Source organism: Arvicola amphibius, chromosome 6 (assembly GCF_903992535.2).
Source record: "Arvicola amphibius chromosome 6, mArvAmp1.2, whole genome shotgun sequence".
NCBI lineage: Eukaryota > Metazoa > Chordata > Mammalia > Rodentia > Cricetidae > Arvicola > Arvicola amphibius.
In genome coordinates this window covers 108,577,079-108,599,913 of record NC_052052.2, presented here as the reverse complement: position 1 = coordinate 108,599,913, position 22,835 = coordinate 108,577,079, and the positions used below count along the sequence as shown (strand labels likewise).

At 38.1% G+C, this 22,835-nt stretch overlaps 1 protein-coding gene across 1 annotated transcript; it reads right to left on the bottom strand.

The window, feature by feature from the left end:
- Window positions 1–322: 322 nt before the first annotated feature.
- On the bottom strand, window positions 323–20,211 carry LOC119816158 (3-alpha-hydroxysteroid dehydrogenase-like). Its single transcript, XM_038332506.1, has 9 exons — window positions 20,078–20,211; window positions 16,149–16,316; window positions 14,428–14,544; window positions 12,374–12,451; window positions 7,157–7,279; window positions 5,698–5,807; window positions 5,270–5,435; window positions 2,738–2,820; window positions 323–707 (listed from the first exon to the last, which is right to left on the bottom strand). Exons 1-9 carry the CDS (start codon window positions 20,159–20,161, stop codon window positions 665–667), a joined length of 972 nt encoding a protein of 323 aa, XP_038188434.1. The 5' UTR covers window positions 20,162–20,211; the 3' UTR covers window positions 323–664.
- Window positions 20,212–22,835: the final 2,624 nt, after the last annotated feature.

Sequence of the window (22,835 nt, the reverse complement as noted above, 5' to 3'; positions counted from 1 at the left end):
TAAACTGCAGAGTACTTTCTTCTTTCTCAAAGAATTTGAGGAATATTGGCTTATCAATAATTTATCACTGTTAATTCACTAAATGATAAAATTTCTTCCAATTCCTACCCAAAAATGTCTACTAAATGATGGTCATCATCTCATGCCTTCAGTCCAAAACTTCTAGGCAAATCAGGTTGGTGTCAGAAGGAGTCAGAAGGAAATAAACCATTGAAGTCACAGAAATAGAAGCAGGCAAGAATCTTTAGGGTAGGACCTGGTGAACTGCAAAGTGTTTAAAGGCTTGCTGCTCTTACAGAAGACTAAGATTTAACTTCCAACACCCACATTGTGACTCATAACCATTGGTAACTCTAGTTCCAGGTGATCTGTTGCCCTCAGTGAACAAGAATATTTATGAGGTCCACATACATGTAGGATACTCACATGTATAATAAAAAATAAACGAATTTTTCAAAATGTAAGAGTCATTGGGATAAACATCTTCATGTTGTCTTTCAGACTTCTCACACAGCCCTGGGGACTTAGCTTTAGCTGACTGTGAATTGACAAGACAAGAAGGTCTGATAAGAAGTGATGTGTTCAATGGCCAGTGTCCAGGACATGTCTCATATCATGACGCATAAACAGATCTTCTGGTGGAAATTTGACACGGGTCTCCATGTTAATATTCATCAGTAAATGGATGATTGGGATGTCCGTTAAAACTACAATTAAAAAAAAAGAATGCCTAATATAAGAAATTGATTCTTCCTCGTTTTAAAGAAGGATAAATTCAAATGTTGGTCAGTAATAAAGGTTAGTTTAAGATGTACTAGTTACTGCTAACAAGTTCACTTTCTTTTTACTATCAAACACAGTGTTGCATATTGTACTGGCTAGTTTTATGTCAACTTGACACAAGCAAGAGTCATCTGAGAGCAAAGAGCCTTAATTGAGAAAATGTCTCCATAATATCCAGCTACCAGAAAATGAATAGAGCATTTTTAATTAGTGATTGATGTGAGAGATCACAGTCCATTGTGGGTGGTGTCATCCCTGGGCTGGTGGTCCTGGGTTTTATAGGAACCCAGACTGAGCAAGCATGTAGAGCAAGCCAGTAAGCAGCACTCCTCCATGGCTGCTGCATCAGCTCCAGCCTCCAGGTTTGTGCCCTGCTTGAGTTCCTACCTTCACTGCTTTTGATAGGGAACTGTTATATGAAAGTGTAAGTAAAATAAAAACTATCTTTCCCATGTTGCTTTCATCATGCTGTTTCTTCATAGCAATGGTAACCCTAATGCATGATTTACAGGTAAAGTTTATAAATGGAAAAAAATTTCAATTTTTTAGACTGGGTCTCACATATCCCAGGCTGTCCTCAAACTCACTATATAGCTAACAATGATTGGGAACTTCTGAGCCTCCTGCCTCTATTTCCCATTGTTGGGGCTATAATTGTGTACCACCATGCCCACTTTAACAATGTTAAGACCCTTATTCTAGATGCATGCTTTGTAATTTGGTAATTTGCATACTTTACTAGTGACACAAATATAATTAACAAAGATCATTCTTTTATTTTATATAGTTAAGCATAAAGTACAGCAATAACACCTCTATGTTTGCCATTCTCTCTATCTCCCCTAATTCTTAACTTTTTTCTATACATAGAATAAGATTATTAACTGTGTAATAATATTACACAGTTAATTTAGCACATAAAATTTTTAATTGGGCTATTCTCATTTCATACACCATTCCATTATTTACATTGTGAATTCAAATTCTCATGGGCAGGAAAATTACACACTGCTGCCTACACTCTTTTATAGGGTATTTTTTTTCACTTCCCACAATCTTACAGAAGGAAGGAAAAGTAGAGATCATTTGTTGGCTTCAAATTTCTCCCAACAGTTGGGTAGTGGAGACACACACCTTTAATCCCAGCACTTGAGAGGCAGAGGCAAGTGGATCTCTGTGAGTGTTAGGCCAGTCTGGTCCACAAAGTGAGTTCCAAGACAGGCTCCAAAGGTACACAGAGAAACCCTGTCTTGATAGAAAGGGGGAAAATCTCCTAACAATAGGAACATTTCCAAGATCTTTCTTTGCTTTCTTAGCTCACTAACCTGAGACATCTCTGTCCTATGCACTGAGGTCTCTGTATTTCTTAAAATACAAAACAATAGTTTCTCTTCACCTCACAAAGAACAACTGGTTTTATTCAAAGGTAGAATTTGAGGGCTGAGTTCAGGAAAAGGTATTGCATATCGAGAGACTTGAATCTATTTAAAACATCAAGTTGACAAGGTGTAATTAACAATTGCATATGGAGTGGATATGCGAGTCTAACTAAGACTATGGTATTGAAAAGATATCTTTGATCTGGTTAGGAAAACACCCTGAGGTATGTGGGAGATGATGGATAAGCTCAGGAATTTAACTCAGGTAGATGGTAAAGTATATGTTCTATGACACAGCTGTAGAAAACAGAAGCTTACACGGAACTTCAGTTTGAACAAAGGCCTTGTATTATCCAAAAACTTCTGTGGCTTGAGATGGGCAGAAGGCACATGTGGAAGTCAAGCTGACCCTGGTTCCACCATGAAACAGAGCCCTAGAGACAATCTGTAAGAACTCCCAGAGCAACTCATCCCCAGCTCACATTAGCTTTTGTCTTCTGCATATCGAGGTAACATTTAACACATTACGTTTCTACTCAACAAACTGAAGAAATGTATTGATCAAAGGTACTTACTAATCTCCAGAATTGTATCTTAAATTTCTGTTCAAACCATCTAGGACTTTCATGTCCTCTGAAGTCAACTGGAATTCAAAAACCTATCACAGAAGTAGAAATTTTATTACTTTTATATTACATATTGCAAGTCTGGGAAACACAATTATATTCAAAAGAGTGGTACAGAGACAATATTAAAAACACAGGAGACATGTCCCAAATCTCTTGAAGAGATCACTCACAACATTTACACTATTAAGAAATAACAGGGAGCAAGGACACAGCAAGAGAGAGGCCCTCGGCTGCTGAGCAGTCCCTGTCCTAACTTAATCCTTCACACTGAGCATCTCCCTCACAGTTTCCATCCCAGACCCCCAGAATAGCAGGAGGGGCTTAGGGAGCCCTACTCTCTTGAATACCATCAATAAAGTTCATTGCACCCCTCAAAAAAAAAAGAAATAACAGGCAGAAAAGAAATAAAGCAATATTCTTATATAAGAGATTGAACCACCCAACTACAAACCAAGGAACATCTAGGAAAGAAACAGAGATGTTGTTATTGCGACATATCAACTTAAATACTGAATAAAACACTAAAAACTGAATTTTAATGCTATGGGACAACGGTCTTTTATTCTGTCATTTGTATTATTTTTAATAAAATGCTGGTTGGCCAGTAACCAGGCAGGCAGTATAGGAGGGATGATCAGGAAGTAGAAGAGGGACAACAAGAACACTATGAAGAGGGAAGTGCAGTCTGTAGTCATAACCCAGACACAGAAGAAGCAAGATGTGACTGCTTCACCGAAAAAGGTAAGAAGCCACATGGCTAACACAGACAAGAATTATGAGCTAATATAAGCTATAAGAGTTAATAAGAAGACTGAGATACTAGGCCAATCAGTTTATAATTAATGTAGACCTCTGTGTGATTTTTTGGGGGGGACTTAATGACTGCAGGAACCAGACAGGACAGAAAACTCAGTTAACATTTTAACAAAAGAATTTACTAAAATGTATGAACAGAGACTCCTATATCCCATTAAAAATAAGAAAATAAGTTTTATATAGTTTAATTTATAAATTGTCAAATGGTAATGAAGTCATCAGCAAATAGAATAGGAACTGGCTTCCAAAGATCTTATCTAAATTAGAGATCAGTTAAACATACAAATTATCAACACTAGCTCCCAGTGTATTCAGAATAATGATTTTATGAATCTATAGTACTACTGTAAAGTGTGGTAGAAGAAAAGAGAAAAGCAGTATCTAAACAGCTGATAAAGCTGTTGAAGGCCGGGTGGACGGTGCTGTTGCAGTGTAAGCCAAACAAGCCCTTTCCTCCCTTTTGGTCACAGTTTTAAGCCAGCAAAGGAAAACTAACTAGGACATCCTGTTCACCCAGTGTCAGCTATGTACACGAGGACTCTGTGTCAAAGTAAAAAGTGACAACTAACATCCAAGATTGTCCTCTGACAACCAGACACACATCAGATTATGTCCACATGCAAAACACACACACACACACACACACACACACACACACATGCACACGCAAACACACATGCACACGCACATGCACACGCACAGAAAGATGGAAGGGGGATAGGGAGAGAGAAAGATTCTTAAATGACCTTATAGATGAAAGGAAATAACAGACATTTCTAGGCTACTCCACCCCCACAAAAATTGTGATGTGTAATGAAGTGCAGCCTAAGCTAGTTACCGAAAGAATAAATAGAAAGCCAATGAAGGAGAGCAGCGCTACAACAGCCAAATCAATAGTAAACCCTCACTGTCTTGCAAATGAGAAAACTCAATCCAGAGCAGCAAGATGGTACAGGAAGTAAAAACCTTTGTGGCACATGCCTGAAGACCTGAATTCAATCCCTGAAATCCATAGTGGAAAGAAAAGCTAACTCCTGAAAAGCTGTCACCTGACCTCCACATACACATCATGGGCACATGCATGCATGAACACACACAGAGACATACATACATGCATATATATGTGTATATAAATATATATATATGAATAAATATAATTTTAAAAGAGCCTAACATGCACAAAGATGTTCTGAGAGATCACAAAAGACCCATGTTAAGGATATGTGCTGACTAGTCTATGTCAACTTGCCACAAGCTAGAGTTATCTGAAAGCAGGGAACTTCAATTGAGAAAATGTCTCTATAATATCCATATATAATGTATTTTCTTAATTATTGATTGATGGGAGATGCCTGGCCCATTGTGGGTGAAGCCCTCCCTGGGCTGGTGGCCCTCGATTATATAAGAAAGCAGTTTGAGCAACCATGAGGAGCATGCCAGTAAGCACTGCTCATCCATGACCTCTGCATAAGTCGTAGCTTCTAGGTTCCTCTCTTGGTTGAGTTCTTATCCCAACTTCCTTTGATGGTGAACTGTGTTGTGGAAACAAAGCCAAATAAACCTTTTCCTCCCCAAGTTGCTTTTGGTCATGATGCTTCATGACAGCAATAGTAACCCTAACTAAGACAGGATATTTCACAGATGCTTCAGTGCCTACATCACCTGCATCATCTCTTTGATCCTCTTCTCTTTGAAACTTTTGGCCAGGGTCACAATCCCACGCTGTAACAGGTAACGAAGGGCAACCAACGCTGGTGTTTGCTTGTACTTCTTTGCCATGGTACAAAGAACTGTATCTTCTAAAAGTACTGGGCTGCTTTGGTCCACCCTGCAAGGGAAGGTAAAATGCTAAACTATAGAAGTTCAAATTACCTTAAGGATAGGAGGCTTCCAAAACTGTTATATACTCTAGACCATAGATATGCAACTATTCTCCTTAGGCCAGTAGAGTCAATATCACCTCAGATCTTCTTGGAAATTTAAATGCCAACCTCTCTAAGTCAGCTGAGAGTTAGATCTAGAGAGCTGTTAAAGGACTAAATCTATTTCAACAATGATATTTGAGATTCGCTGTTGTTTTTGATACCTACCATATTGGGTCTCGTGAACTTCCCAATGTACAGTAGGCAACCAGAGCGATGTCCTTGGACTTACAATACTCCAGCATTTTGCTCTGGTTGAGGTAAACATGACACTCTACCTGATAGAAAATAATCAGATTGTAAGAAGCTTTGCATTAGCACCAAAGGAAATCATCAAAATGAAAGAACGTGAAATTTTAAAAAGTATAATTTGAAATTTGAAGCAAAAAAATAACATTAAGTAGCAATCACTTTAACAAAATAGATTCAATTGCTCTTTCTTATAGAAAGGTTTTTTTAAATATGTATCTGAGAAGGAATAATTCTATGGACCAGTCCTTGGATGCTAAAGGATCTTTTCCACTTCATGAAGGCTTGGCCAAAGGTTCTTGATGACATCTGTTATGACAAAAGAACCAGTTTCATAGGATCCATATTAATGTAGGAAACCAATAAGTCCATCATAATACAGAGAGAAAAGAAAGGGTAAACAAATCCATTTGCTCATGCTGACTTTCACGGTGATGGTTCTTTCAGAACATTGGTAGTCAAGGGCAAACTCTTAATCTCATATAAAATTGATTTTTATCTTGATGTGTAAAACTTTTTATAGAAAATATCATGTAAATATCCTAAAAGGGGCAGGTGAAATGGTGTACTAGGTTAAAGCACTTGCCTGTAGACCTGATGACTTGATTTCAGTTCCTGTGACCCAGATGGTGCAAAATGAGAACCAAGTAATTCCTATAATCCTCAGACTTACACATATTTCTGGCATGTATGTGTGTGAACAGTTGAATTGCTCTCAGAAAGCAGGAAGGAGTAGACTTCTCCTCTGATAGATGTGTGTTCAGGCAGAAGGTCAGCTCATAGTTCTCTGCCCAAAATTCCCATCATGATTTCACCATAAACAAGTAAGATATGTCGTGAATCTAGATGAATTTGATAGCTTCCTGTTAACTTCCCTATAGCTATACCTGAAATCAGAGGTTGTCGGAACCAAGGGCACAACCATCTAATATTCATATTATTAGCATCTATATTTTACTTTTGCTCCATCATTCTTTATTGCCCACCCTGTCTTTCCGGGACCTTTCATTATGTGGACCATTCCCTCCACAGCATCTTTCTTCTTCCAATTGTTTCTCATAGATGGAGAAGAAGTTGATCTTCTTCTCAATGGCCACCAATGGCCACACTATAACTCCTGTCTCCTTTGGTTGCCTTTCCTTGTTCTAATTATTATATCCTATGAGGCCTAAATTAGCCTCAGTGTTCCGCTGCCTTTTTCATAATTTTAATGAATGTACTCTTATGTCCTCTCAGAGAGACTGTACTTTTAAAATTTCCATCCCATGAAGGTAAAAGAAATAGGGCTAAACAACAAACATATGTGAGTCAGTGGTGCAGGAAGAACAAATTAAGAACAAATTAAGGCCTAAAAGGGCAAGGAGTGGAAAGGGCTCACCTGGTTGCACACAGGCTTGTACTTGAGCCCTGGCTTGTTCAGGATCATCTCCAGCTGCCTGCGGTTAAAGTTGGATACCCCAATGGACTTGGCCAGTCCTGCATCCTTACACTTCTCCATGGCCTATAGTGGAAGAGATAGTGAAGGATAAATTGCACAGTTGTTCCAAGAATTAGTGTTAAAGGGGATGCTCCAATCAATGCTGGCTTTGACTATCTAAGGATGGAGAATTTGTAAAGAAAATAAGGAGCAGAGGAAGGGAAATTTAAAAAAAAAATCCTGAGTCCTTAAGAAATAGGTGACATGAGAAGCCAGGCCAGCTTGCTGAAAACAAGCTTAACTCCAGTCACCCCTGTTCTCCCTATCACCTTATTCCAGACCACACTACTGGCAGAAGCCTACCAGGCCATCAGAGGCCAGGCCACCTTCCTGAAAACCAGGTAAGCCACCAACCCAAACAACCCTTACTTATCCCACCCAGCATGAGCCCAAGTGCCCCTCTTTTCCTTGTCACCTGATCTTGACCACAACTCTGGCTGAAACCTTCCATTGTCCAGAGGCCAGGTCAGCATCCTGAAACCCAGGTAAAACCTCCTTCCACACACCCCTGTTTCTCGGACTTAACTCCAACCACCCCACCTCTCCTCATCACCACTTCCTTGACCTCACCCCTAAGCTGAATACTTCCACTCACCAGATGACAGACCAATACCCTGAGTGCCAGGTAATATTGCTTCCTCCCCTACCTGTGCTCAACCACCATAAATTTAACTGCCCCATTCTCTCCTTATCATTATATCCTGGCCCACATGTCTGGTGGAAGCTTTCCATCCCATCAGAGGCCAAACCAGAATCCTGATCCCAAGAGGCTAGACCAGCATCCTGAACTCCAAAGACCAGGCTTACTTACTACCTGAAAAAAAAAAAAAAAAACAGGCAGAAGTCTCCTACCCCACCAGAAGCCAGGCCAGCATCTGAATCTGAGAGGACCCCTGGTCAGATCAAAAGTCACAGACATACCTAACCAAAACACTAGCCCCAAACTTGGGCAGCAATCCCCTGCTGGAACAGAAGCCATCCAGGACATCAAGAATTCCAGCCTCCAGTATGAGTGGAGACCCTCTTATCAACCATAGTTCATGGGATCCAGAAGACCAGAAAGGAAATAGAAAATAAGGAAGAAAACATCCTTCCAACAAAGGCAAATTGAGAAACCATCAACTAGACCTATAATTACTCCAAATCTAGATGCCTAAAAGTGTAAGAACACAATGAACAAAAACCAGGACAATATATTACCACCAGAGCTCACTTGTCCTACTACTGCAAGCCATGAATATTCTAACACAGCCAAAGCACAGGGAAACAATCTTAAAGTAAACGTGATGTGATGATAGAAGTCCTTTAAACATAGATGACAAACTCCGTTAAACAACTCAAAGAAAAAATGAAAACCAAAATGTTAGAGGAAATCAACAGATCCCTTAAAGAATGGCAAGAAAACTAAGAAGAAGCAACTAGGTGGGGAAAACAATTCGAGACATTAAAATTGAAATACAAGCAATAAAGAAAACACAGAGTGGATATAGAAAATGAAAAATTAGGGTAAGTGAAGAAAACACAGATGCAAGCATCAGCAACAGAATTCAAGAGATAGAAAAGAAAATGTCAGTGAAGATACAATAGAAGAAATAGTGTCCTTAGTCAAAGAAAATGGTAGAGCTAAAAGATTCCCAACACTAAACATCCAGGCAATCTGGGACATTATGAAAAACCCAAATTTAAGAACAATACTAATAGAAGAAGAAAAAGAATTCCAGCTCAAAACCTGGAAAATAGAAACGACACCATAAAAGAAAAATTTCCTAACCTAAAGAAAGACATGCTATCAAGGTACAAAAACCTTACTGAACACCAAACAGATTGGATCAGAAAAGAATTTTCCTTTGTTACACAATAATCAAAAGTCTCAATATACAGAACAAAGAAAAATATTAAAAACTGCAATGGCAAAAGGCCAAGTAACATATAAAAGCAGACATATAATAATTACGCCCAGCTTCTCAACTGAGACTCTAAAAGCCAGAAGGGACCTGGACAGCCTTGCAGACTCTGAGAAACCAACAATGCCAGCCCAGACAGATATACCCAGCAAAGCTTTCAATTGATATAAATGGAGAAAACAAGATATTTCATGACAAAGTTAAATTTAAACAATATCTATCCACAAATCCAACCCTTCAAAAAGTACTAGAAGGAAAACTCCAGCCCAAGGAAATTAACTACACTCTTGTAAACATAAGTAACATGATCTCACTACAAAAAATCTCAAAGAAGGGAAACATACTACTACTACTAATACTACTAACAACAACATTATAGGAACAAACAATCAATGGTCATTAATATCTCTCAATATCAATAGACTCAATTCAACAATAAAAAGACACAGGCTAATAGAATGGATACAAGCTAGAATTGATACTTCGGCATACAAGAGATACACCTCAACATCAAAGATAAACATTATCTCATAGTAAAATGTTGAAAAAATTATTCAGTCAAATGGACCTTACAAGCACTCAAGTATAGCTATCCTACTACCTAACAAAACAGACTTCAAGCCAAAATTAACTGAAAAAGCAGAAAAGGACATCTCATACTCGTCAGGAAAAAGACTACCAAGATGATGACTGAATTCTGAACATCAATGCCCCAGGGTACCCACATCTGTAAAGAAACATTACTAAAGCTTAAATCACTCATAGAACCTTACACAGCAATACTGGGAGACTTCAACACTCTACTTTCAACAATGGACAGGTCGTCCTGACAGAAACTAAACAGAGAAATTACAGTCCTAAGTAATAGGACATAAATGGACCTAACAGTTATCTACAGAACATTTCACCCAAACAGAAAATAATACACCTTCTTTTTAGCACTTCATAGAACCTTGTACAAAATTGACCACACACTTGATCACAAAGCCAGTCTCAACATATACACGAAGATTGGAACAATCCCATGTATCCTATTAGATTACCATGTATTAAAGTCAGAGGGCAACAGCAACAGAAACAACAAAAAACCTACAAACTCATGGAAAATGAACAAGTCCTTACAGAATTAACATTTACTTTATTAAATGTACTGAATTTTCATGCAAGAAAAAAAGAAAGAAATTAAAGACTTCCTAGAATTCAATTAAAATGAATACACAATATAACCAAACCTATGGTATACAATGAAAGTAAAACTAAGAGGAAAATTCAAAGCACTAAGTGCTTACATAAAAAAATTCAAGCCGGGCAGTGGTGGCGCACGCCTTTAATCCCAGCACTCGGGAGGCAGAGGCAGGCAGATCTCTGAGTTCGAGGCCAGCCTGGTCTACAAGAGCTAGTTCCAGGACAGGCTCTAGAAACTACAGGGAAACCCTGTTTCGGGAAAAAAAAAATTCAAGAATCCTCATACTGGTAACTTGACAGAACACTTGAAAGATCTAGAACAAAAAGAAGTAGATACACCCAAAAGAAGCAGATGGCAAGAAATAAACTTAAGGCTAAAATCAATAAAATTCAAAAAATAGAACAATACGAAGAATCAATAAAACAAAGAGTTAGTTTTTTGAATCAACAAGACAGATAAATCTTTTTCCAAACTAACTAAAAGACAAAGAGAAAATCCAAATTAAAATCAGAAACAAAAAAGGGAACATAACAACAAACACTGATGAAATTCAAAGAAACAGTCATATTTCAAAAACCTCTACTACACAAAAGTGGAAAATGTAAAAGACATGGACAATTTCCTTGATAGATACCACTTACTAAAGTTAAATTATAAACAATTCAAATAGACCTATATTTTCCAAGGGCAAACAAGCAATCTTTGAAAGTCTTCCAACCAAAAAAAAAAAAAAAAAAAGCCCAGGGACAGATGGTTTTGGCACAGAATTCTACCAGATCATCAAAGAAGAGCTAATACCAATACACTTCAAATTATTGCACAAAATAGAAACAGAAGGAACATTGCCAAGCTCATTTTATGAGGACACAGTCACCCTGAAACCCAAATCACAGAAATACTCAACAAAAATGGAATTACAGACCAATCTCATTGAAAAATATAGATACAAAAAATACTCAATAAAGTGCTTACAAACATAATCCAAGGACATATCAAAAAATCATCTATCATGATCAAGTGGGCTTCATCCCAGATATGCAGGGATGGTTCATCTTACAAAAATCTATCAGTAATCCACCATATAAACAAACTGAAGGAGAAAAAAAAACAAGATAATCATCTCATTAGATACAGAAAAAGTCTCCAACAAAAATCAACACCGTTTAATGAAAAAAGACTTGGAGAGATCTGGGATACAAGGAACATACTTAACATGATAAAAGCAAAATACAACAATTCTATATCCAATGCCTAATTAAATGGATAGAAACTCAAGGATATTTCACTAAAATCAGAAACAAGGCAAAGCTGTCAACTCCATATCTATTTAATATAGTACTTGAAGTTCTAGCTACACAACTGAAGGAGATCAAGAGAATACAAATTGGAAAGTAAAAAGTCAAAGTACTATTATTTGCTGATGATATGCTAGCATACAAAAGCAACAATAAGAATTCTACCAGGGAACTCATACAACTAATAAACACCTTTAGTGAAATGACTGGATGCAATATTAATTCAAAAAAATTCAGTAGCACTCCAATATACAAATGATCAATGGGTTAAAAAAGAAATCAGGAAAACAACATGCTTCACACAAGCTACAAATAATATAAAATATCTTGGTGTAACTCTAACCATGCAAGTTAAAGACCTATACGACAAGAACTTCAATGTCCATGGAGACCTTCCCGGATGGAGGGAGTTGGAGGGGAGGTGAATGGAAAGGACTGGGAGGAGAGAATGGAGGGGAAAATGAAGCTGAGATGTTCAATATATACATACATACATATGAAATGGGTAACATTCCAACATTTTCTGGAGATTCCTAAACCCCTGCCCTCCATTCTTCTCCATTATTATTATTTTCCAATAATGAATTCCCTCAATAATTCCATCAAAAACATTCTTATAAAAGCTAAAATATTTTTAGACTGAGCTATGTACATTCTATTCTCTCAGGTGAAGGTAATACCTGACTCAAACTCTCACTATAATCCCTCTGTATTCTCTCCTCTAAGAACTCACCTCCCATGTGTCACAGAGATTCACCGGGTCCACCAACAGATTTCCATGTTCATCTCTTGGAAATATCTCAGCTCCAGGCTGGAATAGAATCATCCATTTTAAAGACTTTACCACAGTCATGTTACCACATTTGGTCACACTGCCAAGTCTCTCATGGTCTGGGCCATGAAACCTTCCCAAGTAAGCAGGACATTATTTTAGATACTTTGCAATTGGAGTGACAAAGGACGAAACTTTAAAGATTGGCATCCCCTAATCTTTATATTTTTCTTTTGCTTAAATAGTGCTTTCTTCAAAGTCCTAATGGTGTCTTGCATTACTTTTGTTATTATTTCAGACCCAATATTTCCCTATAGGAAAATGCCTCTACCTTTTTGATGAATCTAGTAATTATATGAACTTGGTCTCTGGCAATAACGGATTATGATTTGAACAAAACAATTCATTATCACAGTGGACAGAATATTGTATAAGGGCATGCACAATTAAACTGGGCCATCAGTCAGACTTTCTTTTCAGGATTAATGTGGGTTAGAAAGCCAGAGTAACTCTCAAGTTTTACCAATCACGAATTTTGAATTGCCACGAGACCATATCTTCTACCAATAGCAATGACAATCCCCAACTAAATAGACAAGAAGTAGAGATAAGGAATGGAGAAAATATCTCTGATGCTGATGCTATTCATACCTTTAAATGTAGTCATGGCTCAGACATCCCAGTTATGTAACATAGTAGCCTCCATTGCACAAATTAGCTTAAGTTTTCCATGTAATTTTATAGCAAGAAATCTGCACAACACTGTTATTAATGGCTAAATGCCATCTACAAAATCCCACCACCATGAAATATCAAGACAAATAATCCCCAGTCACCAACTCTCCAAGGGCAGTAGTATGAGAACCAGATGCAGTAGTTGGCTTTCTGCTGCTATTGTAAACAGCTGGGGAGGAAAGGGTTTATTTAATGTCTTACACTTCCAGACCACAGTCCATTATTGAGGGTAGGGACTCAAGCAGAAACTGAAGCAGGAAACATGGAGGGATGCTGCTCCAGGGTTCACTCCCTTCCTCATTCATCAGCTAGCTTCCTTCCATAGGCCAGGTCCACCTGCAGAGGGATGGCACTTTCCACAGTGGGGTCGGCCATCTCACATCAATCCATAGTCAAGACACTTTCTCAAAGACATGACCTCAGGCAAATCTGTCCTGAGCAATTCCTCAACTGAGACTCCCTCAGTTGACTTTGGGCCCTGTCAAGTTGACAGCTAAAACTAACCAGGACACCAACACAGACCGAGTACCAGCAGATCTGCCTTCAAAGTGCAGTTATGAAAGATGTTGGAACCTCATTGTGAAGCATATGTGTGGCAGTTTTATTAATCTCCATGTAATCTGCATGTAAACACCTTCAAAAGACCAAGGGGAACTGAGGAGATGGTCTAATGGGTAAAATACTGGACTTGAAAGCCTATGGACCTGAGTTTGACCTTAAGAACTCATGTAAAACAGCAAACAGAAAACAAGATTTAAAGCCAGGTGTGGTTGTACATGTTTGCAGTCCTAGGACTGGGAAGGTGGAAACAAGCAGTTTTCCTGGGGCTAATTGTCCAGTCAGTCTAGACTGTTCAGAATTCTAGGCCAATGAAAGACCTTGTCTCAGATATATTGTGAATGGCATCTAAAGAACAACATCAGTGACTGCTTTCTGTCCTTCATATGAATAAGCACACACATGTGCACTAACAGATACGTGAACACACATGCACACACACAAAAAAAAATCACAAGGACTAAAACCAGAACTATGCATTGAGTATGGGTATTGGGTTTTTTCCACATTCTAATACAAAAGACCACTAATTTATTTTCTTTCACAGGCAGGAAACACTGTTTCAAAAAAAACCTATGAAATGGAACTTGGGAATTATTGTTTAAGATTTTCATCAGAATAATCCATACATCCACCCAAGAACAGAAATCATAAATTGTCACATAACTCTTAGTTATACGGGCACCACTAGTGAAATAATGGTAAGCACAGTGATTGCTCACCTGCAAAGCCATTGGGAAATGAATAATATACAGATCGACATAGTCCAACTGAGCTTTCTTCAGTGATGCTTCCAAGCAAGAGCGAACCAATTCTGGTCGGTGGAAAGTGCTCCAAAGCTGCCGAAGTAAAAGAATGAAACTTGGAACTCAGAGTTCATTCACTTTTCCTCGATTACTTTATTTAACAAGGAGACATTTTCCTACAGCTGGAAACACCCTCCCTGCTTTTCTTTATCTTCATTGGTTTTTTTTTTTTACATAGAAACTCCATTGTGACTATAGTCCAGTGCCTGCCACTGAGCTATGTAGCGAGAACATCATTGCATGCTTGCCTATTATCAGTTTATCTACTGAACACGGAATGGAATATTTAAAGAGAAAGGTTGTTTTCTGTAATAATAATGCTGAGTTTACAAAGTAACACTCAAGACTGGACAAAATCACTTATCCATTCAACCACACAGGAAGAGCTAATACTCATTCAATATACATAACTGTAGGTTGTAGGAAAACCCTTTTGCGGGCATGTTAGTGTGTGCTGAACTTAACTGAATACATTTTTAACTATGCCTCTTGTGAACAAAATCTCCCGAAAAGAAGTTGTGTCTGCAGAGACCGACTGGCCGACTGGAACTTTGGTCTGTGGTGAGGCTGGAATGCTGCGGATCCAGAGGCGAATTATCTTATCTTGGACTAGTCATCTGGAACAGTCACTGCTTGTGCACCTTTGCGTCAGAACTAAGATCTTGTGACTAATGGGTAAAAACAACTGAGACTAAATTAACTTATCAGGCTACTAACTTCCACCAATCCAAAAGCTAAGAATGTCATCAACAGCATGGTAATCCTGTAAAAGATCTCTCTCGTCTCACTCTACCTGTCTCTCTGGTGTACCAACCAATGTATTTTAAATGTGCAGTTCCTTATGATTTTCTTTGTTCTATAAAAATAAAAACACTTCATGATACTACTTTCACACTGGAAAATAGAATTTGAGGTAAGGTAAATTTGTGTATCCTAAGCCATGTTTACTCAAAATGGCTCCAAAATAAACTGTCTTTTATTTACTTCAATATCAGAGCTATGGTTCTTAAGACTCTATAGCCTGAATAATATAGACTTTCCTATACTATCCTTTTGTGTAAAATCTGTCCTCATAGAACACTGTTTACTAGCCTGGGACAAATGCCTCTACCAGCTTAAGAAATGTCTCAAGCAAGTACCTCTTTCTTCCCCTCCTCAGCAATGAAGCTTAGTGTGCTCTGAGCTCATTGGTGATGAGAAATGTTTTGTTTTGTTTTTCATTGTTTTTCTCTCTAGTTAACTGGAATAAGAGCTCCACAGAATGCCAGTAAAGGCACTCCAGAGCACCACAACTTCCAGTCCCCTGGTTTTGTTGAATCTCAAGTTCTACTTCAATTCCTCAGCAATGATCACTGTTAAGTCATGGTCTAGCTCTAGCTCTGTTTCATTCTACATTTCATGATGAACCACACTGTTTTGTCCTAAGATTCAGCACGGTATACTTACATGAAAGTCATAAGGTTTAACTCAACAAAGAAATATTTATCTGCTGTTATCCTATCTTTAATACATCACTGTGTGAATAAAATTTATACCAATAAGTAATGATGTATGAAACAGGTATTGATCCAAAGACATATTGTTTCGTCAGTTGAGCCACATTAAATATGTCCACAAACATCCCATGCACAAAATACCTTTGATGTATAGAATATATCTTCTCTCTTCACAGTGCCATCTGCAATCTTGCTTCTAATGGCTTGTCCTGCTTCCTCTTCTATTCCATACAAATAAGCAGAATCAAAATGGCGGAACCCAGCATCTATAGCTATTTTGATAGCCTTGATAAGTTCATCCTTAGGAACCTAAAAGAACAAGCAAAAATAATATCTGTGTAATGAAAGACATCTCAAACACAAACAGTGGCTTTCCAGTGAATCAACTTCTCTTTCTTGGAGTTGCTCACAGTGTGTGGGGATAAGTCAATTCCAATTTTCCTGGATCTCTTCCAATCAGCCTCAGAGTGAAACATTCCTCAAATCTGCTCAGTCTAGAGCAATCAGCACAAAACTGCCCTTGAAATCCTGAAAAATATCTCCTAATTCAGTGATTTGATCAAAGGACTCAGAGGTCTAATTGAGGCAGCATAGAAAGATAGAAAAACTTATAGGAATGGGATACAGCCTCTCCCTTGGAGTCTGGTTGAAGCCTCTTACCAGCTAAGAATCAAGAATTCCAGCACAGTTAGCAATTTGTGCTGTGAAGTCTATAATATTATAGCATTCCTTTCATATTCAAATATTTTGTATTAAGTAGCAATAAGCTTGCCTTATTATTATCCTGGTGTGTCTTTGCCTTGTAGACATTGCTTATTTCTCAAATTTTTGGGGCATCTCAAACAAGACTGTTAATGTTGTGTACAGTAATGATGTCCAGTTTCATGGATCCCTGTGAAATAGTTGCACTTTATCAATTATGATCCTGCCATGTGTCATTCAGAAGCCACTCCATGAATTCATTTAGATATCTTATGAATCCTTTGAAGATAATTACTTCACTTAAATGGAATGTATGACCAGTACTATAAACAATTTTATATACTTAAGATGATGTGTGTTATATTCATAAGAATGTTTTCTCTCACAATAGAACCAGAACAAATACTTACGTAAATAGATATTTTTATGTGATACTAGGGGGTTCATGTGTCTGTTTTAATAACTCATAGCATTATTTCTTTTATTTGTATTAAATACAACATTTTGAGTTTCACATAAATGATATCATTTAAATTAATGTCATCATTTCTGATATTTTGAGAGATTTATTTTAATTTCAATGCATGTATATATGTATGTATGTATATGTGGGGGTACAGATGTGAGACCTCAAGGTCGGAAGAAGGTGTGGAATTTTATGGAACTGAAGTTATAGGCAGTTGTAAGTCATCTGACAACTGAAGGGTGAAGGGAGACTAGATTCAGGTGTTAATGAGATACAGTATCATTTCTGTGAATTGTACAAATATATGTGCAAGTCAAATTAATAAATGACATACTATTATTCTGTATCTAGCTAATCCTGTTTTGCTAAGCAGTGTGAATTTGATAAGAATTTTTTCAATGAAATTACAAATGTCAAATAATGTCTTAATACCTTTTCTCTCCTCTCTCTCTCTCTCTCTCTCTCTCTCTCTCTCTCTCTCTCTCTCTCTGTTTCTTTCTTTCTCTTTTTCTAAAGCAATTACTTTTAATTCTATAAAACCTACAAAATTCATTCTGCAATTGCACCTACATCAACAAGTACAAGTGGGCAATGGTATTTGATGGTTTTGGGGGCCCACAGATGTGAGTCCTGTTCCATCTTGACTAAATGTCAGAGAGTTTGAGCTTATTTTTACTCTTCAGTGTGGCTACAAACAAGGTGTCCTGCCCTAGGATGTGGTTACTTGGTGGTTTAAACATTAAGATAGCCCATAGAGGTGGATCTGCTCCACCCTGACCTAAGGTCAGAGAATTCAATCCTATTCCTGTTACTTCACTTCTAAAATAGGAGGTTTGACATAAGGAGTGGCTGCCTACAAGATACTAATGAGTATTTGCTACATATCCTGTCCAAAACATCAGAATGCTTAACTTGGGAAATAGTGACCTGATGTCTCAAGTATTGAAACAAGTAACTGTTCCACTTCTTTATAGGGTTATATAATCATAGAGCAAACAAATGTGAGTGGATACAGTATTCATTTTTCACTGAGTTGCACTCTGGTACTATCCTATGTCTCTGTATTTCTTTTGTATCTCTGTCTATTCTGCCTAACATTTCTAATCCACATGCCCCTACTGTGGAATATACAAACTCATCAAAGCTAGACCCCAACAAATGGTAGTGCATTACATTCTATCCCAAGACTCCTTCACGTAGAATAAATTATGAGGGCAGCGAAATAACAACAGTTGGACAAGCACAAAATAATGAACTGCTCATAAAATCATCACACATTGAAATCAACTTGATATTGATGATTAATGAAATGTCCCTTTACTGAGAAAGCCCAAACCTTTGAGTCATTGTCAACATCCTCTGTCTGCTGATTCAGAGCTAAAAAATGAATAAATAAAGGAGACAGAAGAGTGTTCTTTTAATAATTTGCTTTCATAGTGTTGGAGGGAGGCCACTTAGCCCTGAAATAATCAAACAGAAACCATATTAATGAAACACTATTTGGCTCATTTACTCTAGCTTCATATTGGCTAATTCTTACATATTAATTTAACCCATTTCCATTAATTTGTGTATTGCCATGTGGCTGTGGCTTACTGGCTAAAGTTCTGGAATCTGTCTCCAGCAGGACTACACGGCCTCTTTCTCTCCTTACACCATATGGATCAATCAAACTGCAGTCATTAAAGACCCCACACAATTTTACATGAATTGTTTTCTTAAATGTAGTCAATCTTCCTAAAATATTATAATGTTCTTCTTTGACAGTTTTCCATTTAATTGTTTTCATCTTATGTGTGTGAATGTTTTGTCTGTATGGATATCCATGTCTCACTTTTCTGGTGCCAGCAGAAGCAAGAAGAAGAAGTAAGGTTGTTGGATGCCCTGGAACTGGAGTTACAGACAATTGTAAGTACAATGTGAGTGCCTGGGACTCAACTCCTCTGCAAAAGTAGCCAGTGCTCTTAACCACTGAGCAACATTTCTACCTCCAACAATTGTCCCTTTGAACTCTCTTAAGCCTATCCCTATCCTTCTCTAAGTTGTACTGACATCTACAAATTTATTGAAACCACAGCTCTTGTAATGTTTGCTCCCTACCTCTCTCTCAAGCTATGCATGCTATGAGGTAAAAATTCCTACCTAAACAGGTAAAAATATCTCTGCAATTATGTCTTCTGCAGGAGAAAACTACCACTCAAGCTTTAAGTGTTGTCCTTGACACTCACTGAAAAACCAGAGGATAAAACCAGAATGTAAGCATTTTCCCATGAGAACCTCCTGTGGTATTTTGATTCAAATGTCATAAACAGGAACAAGGAACAAGAATTTAGAGTTGCTTTGTTAAAGTATAGTACACCCATATAATGTTTTATTTATTTCTTTATTTGTTTGGTAAATGTTTCTACAGTGAAAGTAGAAAACAAATCTTATTTCATCACAGGTCTGGAATTTGTGCTGTGGTGCTCATTCCCTGCTGCTCAGCAGAATGCAATAAGCTCATCATTTTTCATAAGCAACATCTCTAGTAAAGTCTATCAAAATATTTTATCTGGATCATATCTATCAGAAAAGGAAATTGCTTAAATCACAGAAATAATACACATCACTAAGCCCATTACAATCAAACTCAAAGCACAATAGTAGCACTCATAGCTGCTTTCCACTTATTGCCAAACAGAATAGAAACTAAAGGAAAAACAGAGTCGAGAATAAACAGTACTGTCCGCATAAATCTCCAAGGAACAGTAGCAAGACTGCCCTCCCTATTAAACGTGGATAAATCTAATCTGGAGATTCTAGAGGTCTACTTCAAACAGGAGAAAATCTGAAAGTACCCTTCAACTTCCACATATCCTTGATTGTTTTTAATAAACCCTTATACCCAAGACACAAATGTTACCTTATCAGGCACAGTGGTTCCAAACCCCAATACAGGGATGAAGTGACCATCATTCAGAGCCACACGCAGAGGCACAGAACTCATAGCTTGTCAATCATGCAACTAAGCAGGTCTTGAGTCTTCTGCTTGCACAGGATGCAGTCCAGCCAAATGTGAAAGCTCCTTAAATATCTAGTGGAAAGTTAAACAGTGGCATATGGGAGGGGCTGCTTAAAGCAACAGTCCACAAAGTATAGAGTTAAACAGTGGCATGTGGGAGGGGCTGCTTAAAGCAACAGTCCATAGAGTATGGAGTTAAACAGTGGCATGTGGGAGGGGCTGCTTAAAGCAACAGTCCACAGAGTATAGAGTTAGACAGTGGCATGTGGGAGGGGCTGCTTAAAGCAATAGTCCACAGAAAAGAGAACTAAAGGCTGCTTGCATTTGTATGAAAGTAAAGAAAGTGAACTATAATAAATTTTAATAATATAATAATATAATAAATTTTAATAATATAATAATATAATAAATTTTAATAATATAATAATATAATAAATTTTAATAATATAATAATATAATAAATTTTACTGGTGAGTAAAAATAAAAGCATGAATTTCTTGTAGAAGAAAAGAGTCTGTTGATAACCCACATTGACTTCTTTAAATTGAAAACAGGAAACTGGTGGGTAGTAACTGATCAATCACGTTACCTACAACTGCTGGTGGGAGCTCAGTTTCTCTTGAAAAGGCTATCTCTTCTTCTCTACTTTGTAAACAGTAAGATTCCATTGTGACTTTTCCACACTGACACATGATATCTTGATCATACTGCCTTATCCACAATGCCTTTTGTTCTCTCTTTGATTCCCTAAAACAGCCCCCCTTCTACTCTGTCTTTCTGAAAATCTAGACACCATCTATGGAGAACACATGAGCTATTTACCTTCCCAAGTTGTGATTTTTATGTCTATTGAGATCATTTTCACCTGGCTTCATCCACTTTGGTGCAAATAAGATGATATTTTCCTCCTTATATCTTAATAAAAGTCCACTTTATATGTATGCCACATTTTTTTATCCATTCATCCTCTGATTGGCACCTAGACTGATTCAATATATTGGTCACTGCAAAGTACCTTTAAAAACACAGGTATGTAGATATTGCTGTTATACTCACCTTGATTCATCTGCATACACTTCAGGAGCAGCATATGTAGACCAAAATGAAGTTTATGTTTTAGTTTGCTGAAGCTACTCATACTGATTTTCATTCTGGCTGAAGCAACTGACATTCTTACCAGCATTACAGAAGGACCCCACCACCCACTTCTTCAACAGCATTCATTGGTCTCTATTTTCTTTATTCAGTCATCTGATCAGTGACAGGATCTCTAGCTTGGCCTTGCATATTCTTGATTGCCATAAACAGTGAACATTTTTATACTCTTATTGGTCATCCTAGAGCTCTTTACTTTCTTCATTTATGGTTGAATTGTTTATTATTTGGATTGTACAGTTCTTTTTTATTTTTATTTTTATTAAAAATTTCCATCTCCTCCTCTCCTCCCTTCCCCCCCTCCCTCTCCATTCCAAAGAGCAGTCAGGGTTCCCTGCCCTGTGGAAAGTCCAAGGTCTCCCCCCCTCCATCCAAGTCCAGGAAGGTGAGCATCCAAACAGACTAGGCTCCCACAAAGCCAGTACATGCGGTAGAATCAAAACCCAGTGCCATTGTCCTTGGCTTCTCAGTCATCCCCCATTGTCTGCCATGTTCAGAGAGTCTGGTTTGATGACATGCTCTATCAGTCCTAGTTCAGCTGTGTAGTGATGAGCTGCGGGCAGGCCTGCTTTTTATCCTGCCCAGCTCCCGCATAGCTAGCTTAGCCCCAGAAATAACAACACACAAACTGTATTCATTTAAACACTGCCTGGCCCATTAGTTTCAGCCTCTTATTATCTAATTCTCACATCTTGCTTTAACCCATATTTAGTAATGTGTGAAGCACCACAAGGTGGTGGCTTACCAGGAAAAATTCAGCATGTCTGACCTGGCTGCTGGCTCCATGGCGTCTATCTCGGATCAGAGAATCATGATGACTAACTCATAGAGGAAAGACATGGCATCTGAACCAGAGAGGAGAGACATGGCAATTGCATCACTTCCCTTCTTCCCAGCATTCTGTTCTGTCTACTGCACCCACCTATGTTCTGACCTATCAGGCCAAGCAGTTTCTTTATTAATTAACCAATGAAACAACAGATAGATAGAAGACCCTCCTACATCACAGCTGGCCTTGGTGAATTCCCATTAGATCAGCCCCACCGTCTCAGTGGGTGGGCACACTCCTCACGGTCCTGATTTCCTTGCTCATGGTCTCCCTCCTTCTGCTCCTCATTTGGACCTTGGGAGCTCAGTCCAGTGCTCCAATGTGAGTCTTTGTCTCTCTCTCCATCCACCACCAGATGAAGGTTCTATGGTGATATGCAAGATATTCATCAGTGTGGCTATAGGATAGAGCCAGTTCAGGTATCCTCTCCTCAGCTGCCCAAGGAACAAGCTGGGGACATCTCCTTGGATACCTGGAAACACCTGTAGAGTCAAGTCTCTTGCCAACCCTAAAAGAACTCCCTTAATTAAGATATCTACTTCCCTGCTCCCATATCCACCCTTCCTCCATCCCAACCATCCTATTCCCCCAAGCTCTACCCATTCTCCCCTTCTCCCTTCTCTCCCCCTCTCCCTTTACCCCCATCCCACTACCTCCCCCAACTTTCCAATTTTT